Source organism: Pteropus alecto, unplaced genomic scaffold, assembly GCF_000325575.1.
Source record: "Pteropus alecto unplaced genomic scaffold, ASM32557v1 scaffold45, whole genome shotgun sequence".
In the NCBI taxonomy this organism is placed as follows: Eukaryota; Metazoa; Chordata; class Mammalia; order Chiroptera; family Pteropodidae; genus Pteropus; species Pteropus alecto.
Window position 1 is genome coordinate 4,592,153 of NW_006442491.1, and position 11,724 is coordinate 4,603,876.

The 11,724-nt window shown below is 40.7% G+C and overlaps 1 protein-coding gene and 1 pseudogene across 1 annotated transcript in view; both read left to right on the forward strand.

Annotated features, from left to right (window-relative positions):
* Positions 1–5,121, forward strand: part of SNX5 (sorting nexin 5) — a 23,521-nt gene extending 18,400 nt beyond the window's left edge. The window contains 3 exon segments of the mRNA XM_015597028.2: positions 1–44; positions 2,664–2,749; positions 4,333–5,121. The exon segment at positions 1–44 is cut by the window's left edge and continues 19 nt beyond it. Of these exon segments, the coding sequence (XP_015452514.1) occupies positions 1–44; positions 2,664–2,749; positions 4,333–4,383 (181 nt within the window). The 3' untranslated portion in view covers positions 4,384–5,121.
* On the forward strand, positions 3,769–3,886 carry LOC112471089 (annotated as a pseudogene).
* Positions 5,122–11,724: the final 6,603 nt, after the last annotated feature.

Consider the following 11,724-nt stretch of genomic DNA (forward strand, 5'->3'; position numbering starts at 1 on the left):
ATGCTGCCAGAAATTTGAACATCTTTCTGAATCTGCAAAAGAAGGTTGAGCAGGGCCACTTCTTACTTTTTCCTTTTAATTTGGAAGTAATTTCAAACTTACAGAGAGATGATGCATAAATAGCAGAACACCCATACATAGTTTACTTGGGGTCACCTACCTGTTCATTTTGTCCCTTTTGCTTTGTTACTTGGCACACGTGCTCCCATTCCACATGTATGTTTTTTATAAACACTGTTTTGTTTTGTTTTTTAACCACAAATTTTATATATCATGGTCCTTTTATTCCTAAGAACTTTGTTTTGCATTTCTCTTATCTCCATACAGTATAGTTAGTAACTTTGGTAAACTTCGATACGACATAATACTATCTACACTGTGTATTCTCATTTTGTCATTTCTCAATGATGTCCTCCAGTCTAGGATTGCATTTAGATTTCATAGCTCTTAAGTCTCCTTTAATTTGGAGACTAACTCTTCTGAGCCTCTTTTTTTTTTTTTTTTTTTTAAATGACATTTGCCATTTTGAAGACCATAATCTCTTTACAAATAGAATGTTCCTCAGTTTTGGTTGGTGATTAGGTTCCAGTTAAGCATTTCCAACAGAAGACTGTATAAAATAATGTGTCCTTAGGGACTGGTCTCGGAGGGGATGTTTTGTTCCTCTTCTCCTGAATAGACAAAATGTTTTATATTAATTTCGATTACCCAATCAGGTATTATTCGATTTTTCTACTGTGTAGTTAATATTTTTTTCCCATGTAGTTAATATTTTTTTTCCCATGCCATTAATTAGCAATCGGTGGGGAGACAATTTAAGACTGTGTGCATATATTCTATTCATCAGACTTCCTTCCTAAATGTAGTCTGTGGTGATAATTTTTGCCTGAGCCAACCTTTATTTACTCTGGTGGTTGCAGAAAGGTGATTTTCCCCCTCCCTTAATTCTAGCATTCCCTTTCCAAATCAGCCCTTGGCATTGTTCTTTAAGCAAAAATCTTTCTCTCTTACTTTCTTATTTAATATCTTTCTTAGAGTCATGGATTTCTGTCTTTGAAAGTAGTTTTAAAATTTATTACTGTACTAAATTTTTTTGGTTCTCACATTGTCCAGACTTATCCAGTAGAGAGTGTCTTTAAGCTGAAATAACCTCCCATTCTTTTGAGCAGTTAGATGTTCTCTGCTAATCTTACATTTTTTTCTCCTGCCCTGGAAATTGCCATTTCTTCCAGGGGATGGTGCACCATTTACATGAGTGTAATATGTAGTCTTTTCCTTAAGAGATCTCACTGCCCTGTAGTTCTCAGGGGCCATGGAACATGCAAAAAATGAAGAATGTGTCTTTCAGAGTGAACGTAATGATAGTGGGATTCTGTACTTTATTTATTCTCAAAATACTTCCCCACTCCCTTAAAACTCAGGTTCCCATGAGAAATCTCTACTTCAGTTTAAGACTTTTTCTAAAACTTTTTTCCCCCCGCGTTTTCAAAACCTAGGCACATCTGGAACCCTCCTCATAATAGCAATGAACAATAAGAGTGCTCCTTTGTCTTAGCTCATATCCATCCAAGACTGTAATGCCTTAAGAGACAGAGCTGCTCTGTATGAAAACTTTGCAAATGGCATGCAGACATGCTTACATGGCTATCTTTTGGATTCTTTTAAAGGAACCTCCTTGCTGCCCTATTCTTAAATGTCCTGCCGTTTTTTTTTTTTAACAACTAGTCTAAATTTATAAGGAAAAGAACACACTTCAGAGCTACTGAGTTGAAATCGTAAGTTTTCATATAGACCAGAGTTTAGTGGCTCTGACAGTTTTAGAGGGGATTAAAGAAAACCACAAAGTTTTAAAACAGTGCCAATTTAGGCTTGTCCTTATTGCCTTAGGTTTGTCCCTGTGTTGCTTGATTTGATTCTCTTTATTCAAATTGTAAGCCTGAGTATATGATACTTAAAACTATGGTATTGTGCAGAATACAAAGATTAACAGGTCTTAACCTGTTTGCCTTTGGTCCCAGTTAAGATTTGTGGCTGAACTGTTTAGAATCAGTTGAATGAGCATAGTGAAACAACACTGTGGTGGGCAGCATGGGTGATGGGTTTGTGCTGAGTCCTGGTTCTGTGTGTAGGCCATAGAGGAAGGAGGTGAGCTTATCTTGACAGCTGGGAAGGACCTCTTTAGCCTCGTATACCCAAGGTATTGTCATTAACACACCACTATAAAATTTTTTGTGTGAGGTTTTAATGTGGTTGCTTGTATTATATTTCTGTTGGACAGCGCTATATAGACATAATACAAGAGGATAAGTTTGCTCCTGAGTACTCTAAAGTGCCAGCTTGAGCTAGGGAGGGTTTTCAAAGTTTAAAAATAATTCATAATAAAAAACCATTGGTTCAAGTATGTGTAGCTCACCACTTTCCCAACCCTCATTCCATAGACATTGGTACCTAGAGGTTAAGGGGGAGGCCACTAATCAGAGATTCTCAAAGTCAGTAGCCATTCTCTGAATTTTGATGTTTGGTGATTGGGTGGTGGTCCTAATTTAAAGACAAAAATGTGAGAAACTGTGGTACATCAAAGCTTGGGAGATAATTTATTTGCAAGGATGGAGTTCGGAAGTTAAAGACGAAAATTGTTCATCTTGGTAAACTTTCTCTTGTAGAATTAAGCAATTTCAAACGAAAGAGAGTGGCAGCATTTAGAAAGAATCTTATTGAAATGTCTGAACTGGAAATAAAGCACGCTAGGGTAAGTATTCAGATTAAGCCAACAACTTTATTTTTCCAAGTTATTTCCCAATTCACTATCTCAGTGTCATCAGACAGATGGGTTTGCTTTGTAGTTTTAATCCCCTGTAGTTAAGGTGGGATCCACTTGTTGGAGTATTTAGTCCATTGCAAACCAAAAATTCTCAATTTCTTGATGAAATACTGCTTTTGAGAAAAGCATTCTTGTTGCAACTACCCTGCTTCTTTCTCAAAGTCCTTGTAGCCACACTTTGAAGAACCTGTTCTAATAATTTGTGAACACATCCATCATACCATTATATGCTCTTAATTATCTAGAGTTTTATGGAAAACATTTAAAAAAAAATTTCTAGTTTTGCTAAGTGTCTTCTGATATTCCTTTTTGGCTTAAAAGGGGAAAAAACTTCCTTGGGTGTACTTAATGTCTGGCTTAATGTTGCAAAAAAAAAATATTTTTTTGGAGGAAAATGGTTGTCAATGCTGGGTGCATATTAAGACTCTTCGCTGCCTGATTGCATTCACTAAGAAATTCTGGGAATGGCTCTTTGCGTGGTTCTTGGATGTAGGTGAGATTGGGCCCCCCTCGAGAGGGCTATCTGGTCCCGTAAAACTGGATTAGCCCATGGGCCAGCAGGGAGCCATTGGAAGAAGGAACTTTTACTGGCCGTCAGCACTGGTTAAAGCAGGAAGACTGAATATTTGTGTGTATTTTAATTCTTTTATTATGACTACAGCATAGATGTCTTTATTCATTTGCCTCTTAAGTCCAAGTTCTTTTAAATTGCAGTTTTAAAGTACATATACAAAAATAATAACCCATAAATGCTAAGTTTTCTGAATTCCCTTAAAGTGAGAACTTTTTCAAAGCAATTTGTGCAAAGTCCTATTTAAATATTTATTATTTGTAATCTCACTTAAAATCTCACTCAGCTGGACGTGGTTCCATAGTGTAGCAGTTAGCACTTCTGCTTTACACGCAGAAGGCCCTAGGTTCCCACCTCAGTGGAGCCACAGTCCATGGTCTACAGCCATGCCACCCTGAACAAGCCTGATTCCATCTGATTTCGGAAGCTAAGCAGGATTGGGCCTGGTAGTACTTGGATGGGAGACCACCTAGGAAGACCAGGTGCTGTAGGCATAAATAATAATAAGTAATTAAGAAAAAATAAAAATAAGATCTCACTTAACTAGTTTTTAGCAACTTTTTATCCAGTCTTTCTAAGGTCTTCAGCTTCAAACAATAGCTTGTTTATATAGTAGTTATATTAATTCACAATAAGCAGAATTTGGCATGATTGCTTTGGGAGCAAATCTGGGGTTGGATGCGGGATTGGAGATGCTGGAGCAGCAACTGCTAGCTCTTTAGATTTGAGCCTTTCCTATGCAGCACTCCCAAGCTAAGAGGAACTCACCAACATGAAATGGGGTGAAGGGGATGTGTAGGTTATGGTTCAGTCGTGATTTAAAGAAGAATCTCTTGTGAAAGCTAGGTGGGTGGGTTTAAGTTTAATTCTTATAGATGTTAGGGAGTCTTGTACTCTAGAGCAATTCATTGGTCTACCTTGACTTTTATTTTTCTTCTAGAACAATGTCTCCCTCTTGCAGAGCTGCATTGACTTGTTCAAGAACAACTGACTTGGCTTTTCTCTGAATGAAGGACACGAATGTGAAAGAAAGCCAGGATTACTTGCACTTAAAGCATTACCACAAAAGATTTATCACCTTTGATTTTAGTTTAAAATTGTGTTAATAAATATTTTGATTTCTAAAAATCTTAACACTTAACCATGTTGGTTTAAAAATATTTCTATTACATGCTACTTGGACATAACTAATCTTTTCCTTTGCATTTAATAGCTCAAAGTGGGCAGAATCTAAATATTCAGTTCTCCTGTAATTTGTTTTTAGATATTAAAAGGGTGCAGGAAATGTGCCTTCTGGAAACAAGTATAAACAATTTGCCTGGCACATGTTTTCATTATTTGATGTGCCCATCCCCTATAAACCAGTTATTTTAGGGTAGGTGCCAGTTACAATAAATAATTCAGCTACTTGTTACAGGTAACATAGATTTTCCATTCCTTAATTAGGTAACTTTTCCCCCCTTCTCTCACAGATCTTTAGTCATCTTAAGTGTTTGTACTATAACAAGAACAAGAAAATATCATTTATCTTTATATACCTTTTGCAGCTCCATTTTTGTAGTTGGGATATAAATATTTGAGAAGTATTTTAAGGATATAAAATCGATATGACATACTTTTAGAAAGCAGTCAGATATACATTAGAAAAGATGTGAATACCCTCTAAGCGGTGGTGTTCGTGTTTGGACTTTTTATAAAGTGTATAATAAAATGATAAACCATGATACCATATGGAGTGTTTTTTTTTGTGGAAAGCAAGGCCAAGTGCACCTAAGACTATGTAGTTGCAGCTAATCTTTGGCAGCGGTGAAGAGCTTCATTGTCTCTCCCCAGTTCTGACCTCCATTTTAGTCTTAATGTTTTTGAAGACTACAGGCCAGTTTTTTAGGTCTCCAAATCTGGATTTGTTTGCTTTTGATTTGATTCAGGTTTGCATTTTTGACCTGCTTTAACATCAGTGATGATGTGTTCTCAGAAATGATATGTCTCTCATCTTTGGTGATGACTGAACATTTAGTGTTCCAAGTTTTCTCTCCTGAGAAATTTTACATCTTCCCTTACAGCTGATTAAATAAGAACAGAAGCTAAAAGTGATGAGTAAACGTTTTTTACGCTGTCTCAAAGTATCTTTCCAGAAGTTAATTACAATTGGTTGAAACTGGTATGAGGGTTGTAAAACATTGATTTTGTTGAAAACTCTGCTTTTTTTTTCTTATATTAAACTAGTATTGAAGTCTTGCCTCCCCTGCCAGTTACAGGCAGCTAAAATTTACTGAAATGGCTGGATACAGTAGCTTCTACTCCTTTGATGTTACATATTTGAGGAGCATGGTGCATGAAATAAGTGAACTTAAACACAGTTGTAACTCCTCTGTTCTAACCATGTTGCTGTCTTGCTTACCTGTCACTCCTGCACTGTAATAGCATAGGTGTGTGGTTGGGGTGAGCAACTCAATGTGCTCAGGTTGCCCCTGATCCAAGGAGTTCTGACTACTGGCTTGTTTCAAGACTTGACTCGGGCCTTGCTGCATTTGGGTGTATGTTGGGACATCAGGGATATTGTGTTCTGAGTCCTGCCCCTACTTGCTGAGTGGCCTATGTGGGTGCCCCCTCTGATCCAGATGGATCTTGTGTAAACTGCAGCAATTCTTTAGGTGCCTCTCAAATGAATTTTGTACCAGTGATCTCAAATGTAGACTTATTCTTTGGTATGATTCTAGATGTGCCTACCTTACATATTATAGGCTTAAAGAATAATTTTTTAACCCTTTTCCTGTTTAGAAAAAAGTGCAGCTTGCTGCCAGCGTTTATTTAACACCATATGTAGGCGTGCTATGTTTTCTAAGATTTGACACTTGTGGTGATCGAACTACTGAAAACTGCTATAAATGGAATGATGTCATTTGTTTCCAAAGACCATTGATATACTAGAGCGATGCAAAAATAATAAAAGCAAGATATTTCATAGCAAACTTTGGGAGTAAGGTTAGGACTAATCTGCGAATTATCTTGGGGTAAACGCAGCAACACGTGCCGCCAGCAAGTATTCTCAAGACAGGGGAAAAGGGTTAACGTGATTATGTCTGAAGGTCATTGGTGGAACCACATGGGGTTCTGAGTGGTTGAGGGATGTTTCAAGTCCTTTTCCTATCCATGTCCATCAACAGAGCCATCACTGCCAGCAGAGGTAGAGGTAGCCAGCATCCTGAAACTTGAAGGCAAGGCTTGTGGGAGGATGCTGTCCTGTATGCCACAGAGCCGGTGAGAATAGGGTGCAGGTGAAAGGGAAGGCAGCTTCCCTCTGGTCCTCAGGAGGACTGCTTAGTGGGAAACTACAGCTGCTGAGGAAACTAACAAGAGTGCAGGTGGGCTTAGAATACTTTGAAAGGTTTTTCTTAAAGCCACTAGGGTAGTATGAGTCATTTCAGAGTGATGGGGGTAGAGGGTGCTTTTGTCAGGGTGTTTTAAAGCTGCTGTGAGAGAGTGCTATTAAGTTGAGGATTGCTTTGAGACACATTACCTAGTGATCCTGGGAAAGTTGTATTGTAGCACACATGACTGTAGTTTATAGGTAATGCATTTTCCCAAAAAGAAGATAGGGGGATGCAGATGAGCAAGAGAAGACTGCCTTTGGTTTAAAGCTTTGGTAGAAAGTCAAGGTCATCTCATGCCTTTGTTGCCATCAGTGGTGACAGCCCAAGCAGTGGGCCAGTTACCTCCTGCATGTTCACTTCCGTCTTTTTGCGTCTTACCTCAACAATTGCCTTGCCAAACCTTTGGGGTAGTGAGGTTTCTTTGAGATAATGCCTAGACCTAGCTCTGAGTTGGAAGCTATTTTCAGTAGACAAAAAGTGCCTTGCACCATCAGCCTTCCGCCTACAGGTGGCAGAGGTACCCAGGACAGCCACATGTACTCAGCTTGTGGAGCCTTTATGGGAGCAACTGAGGGCAAGCCTGATGTTCCTGCAGAATTGTTCAAATGATAGTCTTGTAATAGGAAGAGAAATAACTTGAAATCTAAGATTTCAAGTTATTCTGGATGGTCTTCCCATACCAGCAGTCCTCCAGGGTTCATGTAGGCCTCAAGATTCCTGGTGATGCAAGACAACCTCTTACTGAGGCAGCTCCTGTTCTAGGAACTTTTGGGACTGGTGTTAAAACAGCTGCAAGTTAATGGGGGAGAGGTGGGGTTCAGAGCTGGGACCTGTGACGTGTGGAAGGAAAGTAGAGAGGACCCTTCCCTTTCCTGGGTGGGCAAAGGTTACTTATTGGAGGTTTGGTGTGTTGCCCTTGAAAGGCATATATTTTGTTTTTAATCTTTCTGACTAAAAGCAATACAGGGAATTCAAGCAATACAAATGTGTAAACTAGAAAGCCAAAGTCCTCTATTTTACCATATCCATAAAAATCTGTTATCAAATGTTTCTGATTTAATTCCTACCCATACATGCAGCGTATTTCATGGGAAATGATTCAGGATGCCAGAATTGGATGGTTTTGGTTTCTAGCTCTTGAATATCTTTTCCTTTAGAATAGTTTCCATGGTCCGGAGGCTAGAACACCTGTTTTGCATCTTGTCTTATCACCCATCCCACTAGAAAGAGGGCAGGAGGAGACAATGGAGGAGGCTGAGGGTATCCTGGCCCTCTTTCCAGCAAACCTACTCCCCGTCCTGCAAAGACTTCATTAGACTGAATGATTTACGTAGCACTTTTAGGAAGATTTTAATTGAATCATCTTACATGCTTTACAAAACTTTAAAGCTTGTTAAACTCTGGAAACAATACACTCAGGAAAAGAAGAGCCCATAATCCCAGCCCATAGCCATTTTTATTTCTATTGGTTGCCTTCCAGCTCTTGCCTATGAGCTTTAATTCACCTGGTACACCCTCAGCTAATTGGGGATTTGGGGATCAGGGCGTGGGAAAAAAAAATCCTGCTGAGTTTGTTACAAAGATTATGTACTGGAAGACTGGCCAACTGCTTAGGTTTTAGGAACGTTATTGCTGGCCTTATTTTTTAACTACCATGTCACAGATCCTTGTCATTTTGGTATAATTTGGAGGTGGAATGGAGATCATGAGTCTCTTACTTGCCAGGATGCCTCCACACTGCAAAACCACAGGAGGGTACTATTCACTTCCTGAAGATAAACCTAAGACAAGGTAAGATTTTGGAACAGCAAATAAATAATGCTGCTGGCGCATTAAACTAGTACTAATTACTCTTGATTCAGGCCTAATATGGTAATTTTGGGCATAGTTGATGAAAGTCCCAACTCCCTGTTGCCTAGTCCTGCTAGAATAAGGGAAGTGTCTGCAAAGCAGCTGAGTGGTGCAAACTTAAAGCTAGTCAGCCTTTGAGACTCTAGTTGGCTTCAGCTACGGCTCCCAGGGCCTCTGCTCCTTGGAGTTGTTGATTGTATTATGAACCTACAATTTGATCATGTTGGGAGGCAGGCAGCAGGGCCAGGCATGTATTTGGTTACAGAAAAAGTGGCAGGAGGAGAAGGAGCCAGTAAGCAAACAGGAGCTGCATGAAGTCCCATTCCTCCCCGTGACACTGACCCGGGCCTGCTCAGTGAACACCCCAGAAGATAGGAAATCCTGAGTCTGGGTAGTCGAGAGGAAAATGTTGGAAATGCCTGCTACTAATTCTATAGGACCTGAACAAAGAGTTTTCCAAAGTCTGGTTTGTGCCTGCAGTTCTTTTGACCCCTTCTGCACTGTATTTTATATAAAGCGCTTGTCACACTAGAAAGGGCAAAGGACATGAAACTGACTGGACGTGACTTCTAAGAGGAGGCCAGCCTGAGGCAATTGTAGCGGTCTTGTTGGGCAAGCTTGGAGGGAGGAGACGAGGATGTGGTTGTCATGGCACTCCTGCATCATTGGGGGTAACTGATTCCAGCTTAGCCACACCTAGATAAAGTGCCCACTCCCTACCTTCGCTCCTTATATTTCATTTTAAAACCTAAGTCTGATCATGACCCTTCTGTACAAAAAATGATTCCATGACTTCCCATTTGATACAACATAAAAACCCAAGTTCTTAGAACTACTACAAGGCCTTGACTGATTTGCTGTCCCCACCCTGACTTTATAGTTTCCCAAGGTGTCCATAATAAGATTTCCAATCCCATGGGTTCTGTTGCCCTCCCCTTGAATTTGGGCTGGCTTTAGTGACATGTTTATAATCCATAGAATGGGACAAGTGACAGTGCTAACATCCCAGGATAGACCAGAGGAAACTGCTCTCTTGCTCCTTCCGATATCTGTCTAACCTGCCATGTTGGCGGGAGGCCAAGCCACACATAGGAGAGGCCACATGTCCCAGCCCAGGAACCAGGCAAGTCTCTAATCAGTGGTATCCAATAGAATCTTCTGTGTGGTGGAAATGTTCTGTATCTATGCTGTCTAGCACAGTGACCATTAGTCTCATGTTAGCTAAGCTTTAGAGCATAGAACACCCTGCTAAATTTGAACTTGAGATAAACAGTGCTTATTTAGTGTATGTCCCATGCAAAATTTGGGATATACTAAAACAATTCATTGTTTACCTGAAATCCAAATTTACTAGGCATTCTTCATTTTTATTTGCTTTGTCTTGCATTTGGAATGTGGGTAGTGCAACTGAGGATGTGATTTTTTAATTTCATTTAATTTTAATTAAATTTAAGTAGCCACATAAATCTGGTGGCTACTATACTCTAGAGAATTCCAGATCTGGTCATTCTTGTTACCCCAAGACAGTCACATTTCTCCAGCTGAAGCCCCTGACATTGTGTAAGAGACAAGTTATTCCCACTAAACCCTGTCTGAATTCTTGACCCACAGAATCCCTAAACCTATAGTTTCCTATACCAAATTTGTGGTAGTTCATTACTTGGGAATCGTAGCTGGAATTCTCCTGACCGCTCTGACCTTCTGTTCTTGGACCCCTCCCTCATTCCACTCCAGCGAACCCCAGGCACAGCTCTGCCTCAGGCCCTTTACTCCTGCTGCTCCCTGTTCTGGAATGTTCTGCCCCTGTATTCCTTTGGCTTATTCCTTCACCTGCTTCCAATCTTTGCTCAAATCTCACCTTTTAGTGAGACCTTCCCAGACCATCCTATTTAATTCCTGATCCATTTTACCTTACTCTATTGAAAACTTTTTTCAAAAACCTCTCCATCTTTATATGTCTAGCTTATCTTTCGCATGTCTTGGCTGAACGGCACGCTCAAGGAAGGTAAATGGGGCTCTTTACCTTTCATGTTCTCAGACGTGCCCCAGATGCCTGGAACAGTTCCCGTCACACAATGGGCACTAAGTAGATACTTGCAGAATAAGTGAATGAGTATTAAGTGGGTGAGGTTAGTGTCATCTTTCCACATGTCCCTCAAGTATGGCTGCTGCTGCCCACTGCCCCTGGATTCCTTGTGTTAGGTTTTTTTCTGTTAAGGGCTTTCATTCTACAAACAATCTATGCCAGGTACTGGCCCAGGCCTTGGGGTTAAGAAGTGACTGTGACAGATAAGGGCCCTGTCCTCAAGTAGCCTCTATTCTAGGAGTGTGAGGATCTGAGAGAGCAACCCCCAAACTGGCCGTTTAACTTGGTGTTGGTACTGTGAGCCAAGGGGTTGTAGTCATGTCATAGGTATGGTCCAGTCTCAACTAGCTGTCACTGTGGAATTTTAAATGCTGATGCCAGGGCCCACCCCCAAATGTTTTGATTTCAGTAGTACAGGTACATCCCAAATGTTGGTAGTTTACAAAATTTACCTGGTGATTTTGATATACAGGCAGGATTAGAACCACTTGTCATTACCTGTGAGCCAGGGGTTCTCATCAGCCCCATCTTACAGATGAGAAAAATGAGGCTCAGAGACTTGACCAGGTGCCCAGAGCCAAAGGGTGAGAAATGGTGCATCTGAGAGTCCCCTTGGGTTCTTCTACAGTGAGAGGAAAAGGTCTGACCAAAAGACAGAGGCCTGAGCCTAGGGACCTTTGGGCTTTGGAGGGCCCTCAGTCCCCCAGAAGGTAGGTAACCACAACCCCCAGGGCCTCTTACCATAGCTCATCAGACTAATGAGAGGCTCTGGTCCTGCCTACTGCCCGCGTCTGTAATTTACCCACAGCCCTTCTCTCTAATTTTATTGCCTCCTCATCAGTTTCCCAATACCTGGGGGCTCTGTTTCCAGTGGGAGGCCCCTTCCTGGCTTAATGAAAGGGGTGGCTTTCCTGCAGCTGGCCAACTCTCCTAGGGGTGGGGGAGCAGCTCCTTTGCAGAGATCTACAGGAGGTAGGAAAATCTGATTTAGAATAGGAGGCAACAACCCTTCTGTTCAGCA